This window comes from Camellia sinensis, chromosome 8 (assembly GCF_055761805.1).
Source record: "Camellia sinensis isolate YWXY chromosome 8, ASM5576180v1, whole genome shotgun sequence".
NCBI classification, from domain to species: Eukaryota; Viridiplantae; Streptophyta; class Magnoliopsida; order Ericales; family Theaceae; genus Camellia; species Camellia sinensis.
This window is the reverse complement of record NC_138968.1, coordinates 8,319,834-8,334,893: the sequence shown is the minus strand read 5'-3', so window position 1 is coordinate 8,334,893 and position 15,060 is coordinate 8,319,834. Positions and strand designations below refer to the sequence as shown.

General features: G+C 39.4%; 1 protein-coding gene across 8 annotated transcripts in view; it reads left to right on the top strand.

Annotated features, from left to right (window-relative positions):
• The window catches only part of LOC145788680 (uncharacterized), a 30,072-nt gene extending 18,434 nt beyond the window's left edge, over window positions 1-11,638 (top strand). Inside the window, exons 1-8 of one of the 8 annotated variants that reach the window (XR_014339024.1) lie at window positions 253-398; window positions 559-652; window positions 7,850-8,727; window positions 9,222-9,333; window positions 10,657-10,752; window positions 10,838-10,951; window positions 11,113-11,160; window positions 11,306-11,638. Coding sequence is in view for 6 of the 8 variants with exons in the window: in XM_082884670.1 (XP_082740796.1) it covers window positions 340-398; window positions 559-652; window positions 7,850-8,727; window positions 9,222-9,333; window positions 10,657-10,752; window positions 10,838-10,921 (1,323 nt within the window). In the remaining 2 variants the exon portion in view is untranslated. Of the gene's footprint in view, window positions 1-247; window positions 399-558; window positions 653-6,326; window positions 6,388-7,849; window positions 8,728-9,221; window positions 9,334-10,656; window positions 10,753-10,837 lie in introns of those variants that run through there. The other 7 variants (XM_082884674.1, XR_014339023.1, XM_082884673.1 and 4 more) reach the window with 7 other exon arrangements.
• The last annotated feature ends 3,422 nt before the right edge of the window (window positions 11,639-15,060 follow it).

The following is a 15,060-nucleotide window of genomic DNA, read 5'->3' as shown; positions in this document are numbered from 1 at the left end:
AATGGGAAAACGGTTTTACGAAAACCGTTTTTAATTAATTCAAAATAATTAAAATCTTAATCAAAAACGGCTTTAGAAAAGCCGGTTTCTATTTTGAAATTTTATTATTATTTTAATCGATGAATACGGTTTTGCGAAAACCGTTTTATAAAAAACGGCATTACGAAAACCGTTTTATCCTATTTTGGGAATAAAGATAAAAACACACCCTAAAATGGGACTAAAATATTCAAAATGGCACAAAGAGGGAAATTGGCCCTCTTTCCCTCTTTCCGAACTGACCGCTCCATTGCTAAACCATCCCCACAGAGACAGAGAGACAGAGAAGGCGTTTGGTGTATGGACCAGTCGATTTGCCCAATTTGTCATCAATCTGTTCCGTCCTTCCAACTTCAAAGGTATATCTTTGTTTATATATCAATCTGTTCATATCTCTCTCTATATATAAAAGATATATGTGTGTGTGTGTGTGTGACGTTTGATATCGAGTTCTGCAATGCGTATATCCACTGTTTGAACTTTGTATTTTGAGAGAAAACTGTGAATCGATGATTGCAGGCATGCCAACAGCCACTTCGAGGATGAGGAACTCGCAAGGGACATGGAATTGGCCCAACAAATCGCTCTTGCTCCCCCGAGTCCCCCCTTTATTGTAATTCTGTCTCTCTCTCTCTCTCTCTGTTGCTTTATGTATTTCTGTGTGTTAACATATGTATATAATATTCATATACTTATTAATATAATCTAATATGGAGACAGCTTTAGTATATAATATAATATAGTATGTATATAATAGGAGCTTTAGCTTTCGGCTTGTCCCTTCTTTCGGCCGCCCACTTCCTTTCGGTGTGCCTTTTTCTTATTTTAGGCTTCTTTCGGCCGCCCACTTCCTTTCGGTGTGCCTTTTTCTTATTTTAGTGATGTATACCATAATGATGTTTGTATTCAGCTCTCCTATATAATGGAGCCTCCATTTGGTTTGTAATCAGAGTGTTAATAATACAAAAACCCCTTTCAATATTACTCTCTCAACTCTCTCAATTTCTCTTTCATGGTATCAGAGCACAGGTGTGTTTCCTAAGTCTCTGCATCACATATCTTGTTCCTGACAGATTGCTGCGTACCTCGTCCTTCCCTAATACACAGATTGGACAGTACCATCACCTTCGTCTCTTCACGACGAAGCCAACGCCACCAGATTCATCATCATCTGCCGCCGCACGCGCCTCCACGCGCCGCCAGAACATTCGGCCACGCGCTCACTCGGTTCAGACGCGCTCCACGCGCTTCCTACACTGTCCGGTGCTATTGTGCGCCCCGGCCTCATCTGCTAACGTGAGCCGCGTGTTTCTGACGTCAGCCCTAGCTGCTTCCGTGCGCCGTGTGTCTCTCACCTGCTAACGTGCGCCGCGCCACTCTCTGCTAACGTGCGCCGCGCCTATGACATCAGCCCTGCATCATCTTGTTTGACCAGCTTCGTTGACTAATCCATTTTCGGCCTTTCTGGTCATATTTTTAGTCAGTTCACTCATTTTCTGACTAATTTCGACCTTCTGAATTCACTGGTAACCTCAGTTTTTTTAGATTCTACCTCATTTGTGCTATTTTTCTCTCATGGATCGCCTAGACTCCACTACCCACCCTATTTCCGCTATTCTTGACGGGACTAATTATGTCCTATGGGCACAAGCTATGTCTGGCTTCCTCAAAGGAAAGAAACTTTGGCGCATCATTACTGGGGATGTGTGCAAACCTGTTCCAAAAACCACAGATTCCACTGCCACGGACTCCGCTGCCAAATATATCGACCGACTGGAAGATTGGGATAGTAAAAACTATCAGATCATCACTTGGTTTCGCAATACTTCTATCACATCTATCAGCCTTCAGTTTGGTCGGTTCCAACTTGACTCTGCTTCCTCTCCTGCCAAAGCCATCTGGGATTTTTTACACGAACGCTATCAGACTACTGGCCTTGCTCACCAATATCAGCTTCTGAGTCATCTTCACGGTATGCGCCAAGAAACCACTCAAACCATCAATGATTTTCTCTCCCAAATGTATTATGCTTGGGATCAGCTCGCTCTTTCTGAACCTCCATGGGACTGTACTAAGGATGCTACCTTGTTTACTACTTACCGTGACCAACAGCGCTTGGTTCAGTTTCTCATGGCTCTCACTCCTCGATTTGAGCCAGTACGCGCATCTCTCCTTCATCGAACTCCTTTACCTACTCTTGAGCAAGCAATTTCAGAACTGTTGTCCGAGGAAACTAGATTTGGTACTCTCCATCCGCACCCTGTGTACTCTGTTCTTGCCACTCCCCAGATTCGAAGTTCTCCTTCCTCACCTTCACCACAGAGGTCCAATGCCTGCAATTACTGTCACAACCGCAATCTTCCATCGACTAATCTTCTGGTTAATTGTCCAGTTCGTCTTTGTCGGTTTTGCAACAAGACTGGCCCTGGTCATCTCTAGCAAGATTGCTTCCGCAATCCCGCCCGTGCCTCTCGCAATGGTCCTTCCACCGGGAATTTTTCTCGCAGCCACTCTCACCGTTCTGGGACTCCGTTTAAACCAATACCTGCTCAACGCACTGCTGCTGCTACCTCCGAGGATTTACCTTCCTTTGTCCCTATAGACCCTTCCACTCCAGTCTTCTCTCAAACCGATGTCGCAGCCATGTTTCAACATTTTTCGCAGAATTCCGGTACTCCTCCATCTACTGCTTTATCTGTCACCGCAGGTAACACTTCTTGGTACTTTGATTCCGCTTGTTGTAATCACATGACCTTTGACCCTACTATTTTTACTCCTTTATCTTCTCCTCCTCATGTTCCTTCTATCCATACTGCTGATGGGTCTCTTCTGTCTGTCAGTCATGTTGGTTCTGTTTCAACCTCTCACTTATCTTTATCCCATGTCTATCTTATGCCTGCTCTTACTCTAAATCTTATCTCCATTAGTCAATTATGTGAGCATGGTCTAACTGTTACCTTTTCCCGTACTGGTTGTTTGGTGCAGGACCCTCGGACGAGGCAAACTCTTGGGATAGGCCGTAAGCATGGACGTCTCTACGAACTCATCCATCTTCATGTTCCAGATTCCTCTCAAACCACAGCTCCTACCACTACCACTACTACCACAACTCCTACCACTACTACCACTACTACCACTGCTACCACTGCTCCTCCTTTATCTCCTTTTCAGCTTTGGCATTGTCGTTTAGGCCATCTTTCTGTTGGTCGTTTAAAATCTCTAATTTCCAGTGGTCATTTAGGTCATGTAAGTTCTGATGTTTTAGATTGTGTGTCCTGTCAACTTGCCAAACAACCTGCTTTGTCGTTTAATAAAAGTGACTCTGTTTCTCTTGCACCATTTGATCTCATTCATTCTGATATTTGGGGACCTTCTCCTACTCCTACTATGGGAGGCGCACGCTATTTTGTTGTTTTTATAGATGATTTTTCCCGTTTTACCTGGTTGTTTCTTATGAAAAATCGCTCTGAGCTCAAACAACTTTATTACAATTTTGCTACAATGGTTAAAACTCAATTTTCTAAAAATATTAAGCTTTTTCGCTCTGACAATGCCATGGAATATAAAGATTCTGACTTTCTTTCCTTTCTTCAGAGTCATGGTACTCAACCTCATCGTTCCTGTCCCGGTACGTCTCAACAAAATGGACGTGCTGAACGGAAACATCGACATATCCTTGACACTACTCGAGCTCTCCTTCTGTCTTCCTCTTGTTCGGAACATTTTTGGGGCGAGGCAGCTCTCACTGCTGCTTACACTATCAATTGTATCCCTACACCTGTCATTCATAATCACACTCCTTATGAGCGTCTGCATGGCACCCGTCCCCCTTATACCACCCTTAGGGTCTTTGGATCTGCCTGTTTTGTTCTTCTCCAACCTCATGAACGTACCAAACTTGAACCACGTTCTCGCATTTGTTGCTTCTTAGGGTATGGTATTGAACACAAGGGGTATCGTTGTTGGGATCCTCTCTCCCAGCGCCTCCGTATCTCTCGTCATGTAGTCTTTTGGGAATACAAAATGTTTTCCTCTCTCTCTCTTCCGTTTGTCCGTTCCCTCACCCTCTCTGTTTTTTACTGACCCTTCCACGGATCTGTTCTCTGATGACCTTACTCCCTCGCCCTTACCAGCCTCTCCACCGCCCCTACCGGCCTCTCTCGAGACTGTCTTGCCTTCTGGTCTGTCCCATGCCCCTGCTCACTCTGATGGTCCTGCTCTTGCTTCCTCGGGATCCTCCTCTCCTGGTGAATCTCTCCCTCTGGCTCCTTCTGCCTCTACTCGACCACACCGGGTAACCCAACCTTCTACTCGTCTTCGTGACTTTATTGTTGGTTCTACTGCTTTTTCCACTTATGAACCGACCTCCTATCGTGAGGCTCGCTTTAATCCTCTTTGGCAGCAAGCTATGACTGATGAATTGCAGGCTTTAGACAAAACTCACACTTGGGACATTGTTGATCTTCCTCCTGGCAAGACTGCCATTGGTTGCAAATGGGTCTACAAAATCAAAACTTGTTCTGATGGATCTATTGAGCGCTACAAAGCACGCCTTGTTGCAAAAGGCTTCAACCAAGAGTATGGTATTGACTATGAAGAGACGTTTGCTCCTGTTGCTCGTCTCACCTCTGTTCGCAGCCTGATTGCGGTTGCTACCTCCCGACACTGGGATCTTTATCAAATGGACGTGAAAAATGCTTTCCTTAATGGTGTTCTTCTTGAGGAGGTCTACATGCAACCTCCCCCTGGGTCTACTTATCCCCCTCATAAAGTCTGCAAACTTCAGCGTGCTCTGTATGGTCTCAAACAAGCTCCGCGCGCTTGGTTTGCCAAGTTCAGCTCCACTATTCATGACTGTGGTTTCACCTCCAGTTCTTATGATACTGCTCTTTTTATCCGCAACACTGCTCAAGGGACCACCTTGCTTCTCCTTTATGTGGATGATATAATTATCACCAGTGACGATCTTGATGGTATTGTATGCCTTAAACAGTTTCTTAGCCATCATTTCGAGATGAAAGATCTTGGTCCTCTCAGCTATTTCTTGGGTCTTGAAATCTTCCATGATTCCACGGGGTCTTTTCTCTCTCAGGCTAAGTATACCTCTGATCTTCTCACCCGCGCTGGTCTTACGGATTGCAAGACTGCCTCCACTCCTCTGGAGCCTCAAAGTCGTCTTACACCTCTTGATGGCACTCTTCTCTCTGATGCTACCTTATATCGTCAGCTGGTTGGCAGCCTTGTCTATCTCACTGTTACTTGTCCTGATATTGCCTATGCCGTTCATATTGTCAGCCAGTTTATGTCAGCTCCTCGTACCCCTCACTATGCTGCATTAGTCCGTATCCTTCGCTATCTCAAAGGTACCTTGTTTCATGGACTTCATTATTCCGCCCGGTCCTCTCTCCAGCTTCGTGCTTTTTCCGATGCTGATTGGGCTGGGGACCCTACTGACCGACGCTCTACTACCGGGTTCTGCTTTTTCTTGGGTGATTCTCTTATTTCTTGGCGCAGCAAGAAACAATCTCTTACTGCTCGCTCCAGTACCGAGGCCGAATATCGTGCTCTTGCTGATACTACTCAGGAGCTTCTCTGGCTTCGTTGGCTTCTTGCTGACTTGGGTGTTTCCCCCTCTGGTGCTACTACCCTCTTTTGTGACAATCACAGTGCTCTTCAAATAGCTCACAATGATGTTTTTCATGATCGCACCAAGCACATTGAGATTGACTGTCATTTTATTCGTCAACACGTTACTCGTGGTACTATCCATCTCCATCCCATCTCCTCTGCTGATCAACCTGCTGATATCTTCACCAAAGCTCATTCTCCTGGCCGCTTCGTTGAACTTGTCTCCAAACTCCAGTTGGTTGCTCCTCCTTGAGTTTGCGGGGGGCTGTTAACATATGTATATAATATTCATATACTTATTAATATAATCTAATATGGAGACAGCTTTAGTATATAATATAATATAGTATGTAATATAATATAGTATGTATATAATAGGAGCTTTAGCTTTCGGCTTGTCCCTTCTTTCGGCCGCCCACTTCCTTTCGGTGTGCCTTTTTCTTATTTTAGTGATGTATACCATAATGATGTTTGTATTCAGCTCTCCTATATAATGGAGCCTCCATTTGGTTTGTAATCAGAGTGTTAATAATACAAAAACCCCTTTCAATATTACTCTCTCAACTCTCTCAATTTCTCTTTCACTGTGTATATGCTTATGTGTTGAGCCTGTGACTGTAATTGTATAATGCTAGACAATCAAAGTCTTCTTTTTGTAGATAATCAAAAGATAAAATTGAAAATTGTTACTTCATTTTTCACCAGCTAAAGTACAAAAAGGTATGCTCTTTATTGCTCTTTATTTTACCTAGACATTCATACAAACTGTTTAAACAACCTCCCAAGGCTCTTCGAATGTAGCTAGCTTGGAAGAGAAACGTTAAAATAGCTATTGTAATGGCTAATGGGTTTAGGATTGCTATAATAACCAATGTGCCTGTTTTAAAGAGCCTGTTGGAGATGCTCTACAATTGTAACTTTATTATAGGAAGATGTAAATTTGATGCGAGAGCCTAGTGTCACGGACTGGGCGCTTGTCATCCTCCCGAGAAGATAGCTCCACGAGTGGTACTGCATAGCCCGTGTATTATACCCAAGGACCAACCCAGGAGATGCGATGAAGATCTACCCTGCCTGTCTTGCCGCTCACAAACTAATGCGCTTGCAAGGTGCTTGGTATAGTACTCGCACTGCCAAATGAGTCGGTACGTGACATGCTACCACCACCAGTCCTTGACGGGGGGGACATTACCCTGCCTGCCTCCATGCTTGTCCGTTCCCTTACTCACGGGAAACCCGCCCCGCGCGGACACCACCCTTGGTGCGGACCCCACAATGAAGGTGCTTGGTGTAAGTCCCACGTACCGTCCCCATCACAGTGGCCCTAGGCTCGCTCTGATACCACTTGTCACGGATTGGGCGCTTGTCATCCTCCCAAGAAGCCAGCTCTACGAGTGGTACTGCATATCCCCGTATATTATAGCCAAAGACCAATCCAGGAGATGCGATAGGGATCTACCCTGCCTGCCTTACCGCTAACAAACTAATGCGCTTGCAAGGTGCTTGGTGTAGAACTCGCACCCCCAATGAGTCGGTACATGACACTAGGTAGAATGAATGGGTGACGGGATATCTCCAATGGTCTAAATTTGACACTGGATCTGCTATTATGATTTTACTAAGGTAATTCAACGCGTATGTAGTTTAAAATAAAAAGACTAGATTTTAATTTTTCTTTGAAGTTGGACTGTTGGATTTTGTAATTTGTTGGGTGCCTGATCATAGCAAGATCGTTGGAGGAAAAAAAAAAAAGGCAGAGGATCCTAATCCATTACAAAGGACCTTCATAAAATGCCACTTTGAGAGATAGAGAGCTTTGTGGAGCTGTGACACTGTCATATGTTCTTCTTAGTCTATTGATGGTTCATATATACTTGTTATTGCTAATCCTGACACACGCTAGGAAACCAGAATTTGAGATTTAAATAGATTTTGTAATTGACAACTAGATCCCCAGTGATGTATAAAGATATTCTAAAACATTAACCCAGATTTGAATCTCCTGACAGAATAAGAATGGACAACGGAGCATACTTGGAACATGTATTAGCTCAAGTTTATGCATATTACTAAATAAGTGCCACATCATATGGTTGTCTCTTCATACTTGTCAATTGTTTGTTTGGCTCTTTTTATCAGAATCTGCAGCTCAATATACTCACATTAGTTAATGACAAATTAGCAGAATAATCCAGTGAAGAATGACATGCTATGTGAAACTAGTGCTCAACAAAGCCATGGAAGTAGTACCTCGAGGTGTGATGGGAGGGAAAGTGATGATGGAGAAAGTAGCATTGATGAAAAGATCTATTATTTAATCAATTTACAGATTAGAGCGTCCTTCTACAAAGTTGAAGCTGGTTTGATGGCCTTGTTGAGAAAATGTTTGGAATTAGATTCTGCAAATTCGACTAGTATATTGTCAGGTTATGTTGATCATTTTCAGAGCATTGAATCAGAGGACATAGGCTGGGGCTGTGGTTGGCGTAACATCCAGATGCTCAGCTCGCACTTGCTTATGCAAAGACAGGATGTGAGGGAGGTTTTGTTTGGTGGTTCTGGATATGTTCCCGATATTGCATCACTCCAAAGATGGCTTGAAATCTCTTGGGAAAGGGGTTTTGACATGCTTGGGTCGAGTCATTTCGATCACAAAATTTATGGCAAACAAAATTGGATTGGAACTACCGAGTGTGCTGCACTTTTTCGTTCTTTTGGGCTTCGTGCCAGGATAGTGGATTTTGACAGCAAGAACATTAAAACAATATCTTCTGCTTCTGGTTTGCGAGATGGGGCATCAGGAATAAAAATATGCGGGCCAATGGACAGATATCTGTCTAGAGGGGATCCTAATATCCCCCAATCAGGTTCTAGTTGCAAAGATAAATCTAGTTATTCTAGTATCTGTGTGGCAAATGATATGGGTACTTCTATCTGTAGCGATGCAGTTAAAAGGTCACTCATGGGTCATCAAGTTCTCATTGATTGGGTTTGGAATTACTTCTCTGACAATAAGCTCACTACATTGGGCAATGCTCGCGTTATTGTCAGCGAGAAAGCGTATGTGACATTTAGTTACTGGCTATAGCCTTCTTGGCTACTTCATTTTCTGAATGATTCCCTTTTTTTATTGGATTATATAAATTTGAGATTTCCTTTTTTGGAAATGTTAGACCATCTCCAATCCTTCATCAGACTTTTCATCAAATTTGATGAAAAACTGATGAAAACGGTGCTCCAACCATTTCATCAATTTGGTATCAAACGAAAGAAGCAGTACTTTTTTCATCAAATTTTTAGATGATTGTTGGGCCGGACGTTTGCCCAAACATCCTCCCGGACAACCAGTTTTGGGATGAATTTGATGAAAATTTACTCTAGATAGACAACCGGCCCCAGCCAGATTTGATGAAAGAGTCGAAGTGCATCGTATCAGATCAAAATTTTACTCAAATTTGATAAAATATCTGATGAACGATTGGAGATGCTCTTATAACACCAGAACAAATACATCCTTCACTGTGTTCTGATCTGTTGAGAGCTACAATGAGCAGGCCCTTGTACTTCCAGCATGATGGCCATTCACGAACCATTGTTGGGATTCAAGTCAAACATCAGCACAAGGGGACACAACAATACAACCTATTAATCTTAGATCCTGGTCATGTAAGTGTATCCATATTCATTTATATCTGTAAGTTACTTGGCTTCTTATATGAAAGTTATGCTGCCTTTAAGGCTAGTGGTGTATATGTGTTTGAAATTGATGTTATGTATATAGAAACTTCTGTTACCCTAACAACAGGTTAATCTTGGATGTTTTACAATGTTTAGTTACATCCTAACTTGCTAGCTGGAATTAACATTGCAATCCAAAGATCATGAAACTGAGTAACAGAGTTGGGTGTGCTTCACAAACTGCTATATAGATGGCTAGGTCTATTGTATAATTTTGTTCTGCACATTTTGGCTTTACAAAAAGACATTGAGATGTGAAACTTTTCTATTTGTCTAGTATCTACTGTCTCATGAATTCCCTTCATCTTACCATTTTTTGTGTGCCTACGTACAGGTTCTGCATAATGCATATTATCTGCCTCATTGCTTTCATGTTCTATCATTTATTCAATCATTGCTATATTGGTAAAGGAATAGGTTTGAAATTTCACATAAAAATTTCATGTATTCCTGTATTCACAATTTATGGGACATTTCTTTATCTAGCACTAGGAACGAACCAGATACCCTATGCTGGGGTAGTATTAACTTAGTTGGATTACGCCCGGCCTTGAAAAACTAGGTTTTTTTTGCTCAGATGATATGTCTGTAACGAAGTCTTAATGCCACGCCAGGTGGTGATCCACTTTATATCTCTTATTCGGGGTCTGCCCCGTTCTCAATTGTTTATAGAGATCGGCCTTGTTCAATAAATGTCTCAATCAAGTCGTTGCATAGAAGCAGCACATTCTTTATAATATAATGCTGCGTATGAAATAATTGCTGTATACGAATTTGCGACCATGCCAGGGGAGGGGAGGCGTTCTCTTCCGAGATGATTTCTTGATGTATTTTCCTTTTAGTCATTTGAAGTTTTAAGGACTTACTAGTGGACTCCTATGGGATTTGGAAAAACTCAAGACTATAGGGATACAAATTTGTTGTCTAAGCATTGATTGATTCATATAAGAATCATAGTACTTCTTTTCTTCTTGTGACCAAATAAAGCTTCTTGTGGAAGTATACTAGAAATTTTATACATTGCCTAGTCAGAATTGGTTGTAGATTTGAAATTTTTAATGCATTTGGTCGTTTTTGTTTGTTGCCATATAATTCATTGTTTTAATTTCTATAGCTGTGGCTCATCTATTTTCTCCATGGATAAATAATATGTTAATACATGTCTCTAAACAAATTGCCAGAAGTATTCTAGAAGTTTTACTGTCTACAAAATCACATTTTTTTTTGCTTTCTCTTGGCCCATGCCTACAGAAAACTGCAGCTCTGGAAAAATCACTCAAAGAAAATGTCGGATGGCAAAAGCTAATAAAAAGAGGTGTACACACATTGAAGAAACCACAGTACCAGGTTATACTGCAGTTGAAAAACTTTTACTTTTTTGCATTTTGTTATTTGATAAGTTGGTTTGGTTGATGCTTTGTATTTGTTTCAGTTGTGTTATATTGATCTTGGAATTGCCTACGGCGTGGAGATAGAGCAGCTCAAGACCTTAGACAGTGTCTATGTTGAATTTTAGACTATATCTGAAGTTGTGCAGTTTTTTTAGGTGCATCTGCTTCAATGCTTTATTTGTCTGGAACTGAAACGAGTACAATTCGCATCCACCATGTGATAAGACAATCAAGATACAAAATGAAAAACATTGGGCAAACATCATGGAGTATACACTGTATAAAACTTTGTAAGCATGTGCGTTTGCGTGTGTAGGTATTTAATTCTCGGCGAAGCTCTGGAAGCTGTAGAATCTTGAACGAGGTACCCATTTACATGATTTTTATAATTTTGGAAAGTTCATGGGCAATGGTCACCTGTGTTGTTCTAGACAATAAGCTGCCATTGCTTTTCAATTTTGTTGATTCCATCTATGGAGAGCTGAATTCACACTGACAATTGACTCCAGCTATGGCGAGCTGGATAATTGCTTGTACCGTGTCAAATGTGTGACACTAACAATGAAGTTGAATCCATAGTACCCTCCAGCCAAATATACAAATTCAGGTTAACTGTCTGTTTATTTATGCGGAAAACATTTTCTTGGGAAAACACTTTCCATTGAAAACATTCTTTAGAAGAAATCTTTTGTTCAGTAGCGGCTCTAAAAAATGATGGTGTTAGCAGTTGTAAGGGTGGTAGGGACAAGGTGGTGGTTGTAGGGTGATGGCAGCTTTTGGTAAGACTCCATTGTCTCTTTACACATTTGAAAAGCAATCTAATTGACTCCATTGCCTCTTTACACATTTGAAAAGCAAATTAGTTCATTTTTTATTGATTGCAAAAAAATATTTTCCATCGTGAATGCATAAAATATTTTTGACCGAAAAAAGCTAGTGTAAATGAGATCAAATATTAAATAATACACCCTATTGTCGCCTTCTCTTTAATGCTAGGTCGTGTAGCACATGATTGAAGAAAATATATTATATTTTGATACATCAATTTTTTCTTTATTTTTTTAGACAAATCTTGATTCATCACTTGGACCAGATCCTTAATACGAGAAAGTGGTAAGGAAATGTGTACCTAGGCATTAATTGACTATTTTTTTTTCAGTCAGACTTAAATGATAGTAAGTTGTTGGGTCAACACCCACATGGCTTGTACATAATTATTAATCTATTGATTATGGCCTGAGGCAAATTTTAATTATATATACATATATTATCAGATGAGTTTTATAATTTTTTTTTTTTTTTTTTTTTTCATTTCCTATTTATGTGTATATGTTGGTAAATTTTACAGAACATCATCTCTTTATAATGATCGTATTATGGTGATTTAATAGTCTGTTTAAAGTTGAAGTAAAATTAAGTCATGTAAACGAAGGTATGTGATTTTATTGTCACTTTTACTTTACGTTAAATTTGATCCATTGATATATATTTTTTGACTTATTGAGAGATTGTTATCATTATCGCAAAATCATAGCTGAGAATTCCTGTTACATTATTTGTTATGTAGATTGACATGAAGAAGGGGGAAAAACTTTCAGGTGAAATTCACCTGACATCTCATTTAAAAAAATAAAATAAAAGCTAGTTACTGTATCTTTGTCATTAGAAGGTAGGAAGGTAATAGAAAGTTAAATGCAACAATAACAAAGGCGTAAGGGTGTTGGAAATTACCAGCTTGACGCCTTAGATCCAAGGAATGTTTTAGATAGATGTGAAAGTATGAACAACAACACCATTTTAATACTGTTAACTAGCTTTGACAACATTAGAACTAAAGATGGTTTCATATAAGGGTCTAATTTTCGTTTCAAAAAAATATAATAATAAGGGTTTAATTTATTGATTTGAACCGTTTATTTCATATAATTTATTGACAAAATATTTATATATAAAATTAGATTGATCGAACATGGAAAATCAAATGATTGGATTACATTTGTGTTTAAAAAAATAGACTATTTATCTCAAAATTATATTTACAATCTAATTTTATAAGATAAATATAATTCAATTATGTAATTATTAATATGTGATTAATCTTTTTTTTATATAAATTATATTTTCGAAACGATTTAGTCCCCATTTGGGAAATTGGTTGGGGCTAAAAAAGTATAAAAAGATAAAATAGATTAAATAAGTTAATAAGATAAAATATCATATCCAAATCATAATCATAATCATAATCATAATCATTTTACTTTTTCTCTCACAAAAAAATAAAAAAAAAAAAGGTCAAAAAATTCCTTTCAAATGGAATTAATTTAGCCATGTTAAATTAGCTAAAAAAATTATTTCCAGACAAAGACGCTCAATGAGTTCATCCGCACATCCCCAGTGGGAATCAACTAGAGATAGCCATCACCTTTGAAATACTCTTATCTGAAACTTATAAGGTCTGTTTGGTTTAATTTAAAAATAAGGATTTGAGTGTGAAATTATATTTTGAATTTTGAATTTTTGAAACATAATTTGAAATGAGAAAATTTATTTTGTTATGAGTTTTGAAAAAAGTTTTAAGATGATTTGTAGTTTTTTTTTAATTGATTGATGTATAGAATGTGAGAGAACGTAAGAGGAGAGAGGAGAGAGGAGAAAAAAAAATAATTAATTGATTGATTAATAATTATTATAAAAAAAAAGGTAGGAGTTTTGAAAAAAATTTGAATTATACTTTAAAAATATATTTAATTAACATGTTTAATTCAAATCATGATTTAAAAACAAAATCATGATTTAAAAAATGAACCAAATGTTGCTGTAATATGTTTGAATTTTAAATTTGTATAGAGATTTATAAAGAGAAAGAAACCTCTGTTTGGCAAGTTAGTTTTCAGGCTTTTTTGGCTATTTTAGCCACAAAAAACAAAATAGGCTATTTTAGCCATAACAAACAAAACATCACATTCAACCCATAATCATTACATTCTTCTCTCACAAAAAAAGTCAAAAAAGCCAAAAAGCCAAAAAGTCTTTCCCAAACCAAGCTTTTTAGCCCAGGCTAAAATAGCCAAAAAAGTCAAAAAGCCAAAAAGTCAACCCACTTCCCAAACCAAGCCTAAGAAAGATATCGTGAATGAAATAAAAGATATTTAAGAAAGATATCGTGAATGAAATAAAAGATAAATATTTTATGCGTATTTTTTTTTTTTTTTTTTTTTGGCTCTTCACAAATTTAAAATTTTAAAAATCTCAAAAAACTAAAAGTTTAAAAATAAAAAATAAAAATTGAGAAACTTAAACGTGAAGAGTAGCAGCATTAACGTAGTGGAGTGCTGATCATCCATATATAATAGTTTTTGGATAAGTATGGTCTGGATTGGATCGGATTGGAGTAAAATCAGGATCAATTCGTTATTTACGATTCTTGAAAAATTGGAACCTGTTAATGTACCACTAAACCTAACCCACTACACCCACTCAACTCCACTAAACCTAACCCACTCTACCTACCACCTCCACTTCACCCCCTACCAGCACCACCACAATCTGCTACCTTCTCTTCTATATATAGGAGTTGTAATCAATATACACAACAATCAATATATACATATCAGTCAATAATAATACATCAATTCATAACATGGTATCAGAGCTAGGTTAACAACCTAGTCATTCTGCTTCACCGGCGGGCGGCAATCTCGCCTTGGCCGCCCGCCGGACCTCTACACATACCTTCTCTCCCGCTGTTTTGATTCAGAGTTAGCAGAAGCGTCACATATTGATCCACACACTGCCATACACACAGACACCACAACACACACATGGGCTGAGGGCTCTGGCTCTCTTTCTCTTCAGAAGGAAGCTGTCACTCTCTCAATTTCCAGATCTCATTTTGAAGCAGTCCTTTGTACACAACACTATAATCAACCACCCTGCCCCAACTTGTTCTTCTCATCCATCTTGGTCACCTACACCAAACACTCTCTCTCTCTCTCTCTCTGTGCAATGGCTAAACCCAAAGAAGAGAGAGACGAGCCACGGACTCCAGCAGGCCGACTCTTCTTGCGTCCCGAAATGAACCAAATCATCCATTGCCTCATCGGCGTCAAAACCCCATCAACATCGATTCAATCAAATCGGAAATCAGCAACTCCGTCATGATCAAACACCCCCGATTCTCAAGCCTCATGGTCCGAGACGGCCACGGCCGCGAACACTGGAGAAAAACCCATATCGACATTGACCGCCACATCATCATCATCGA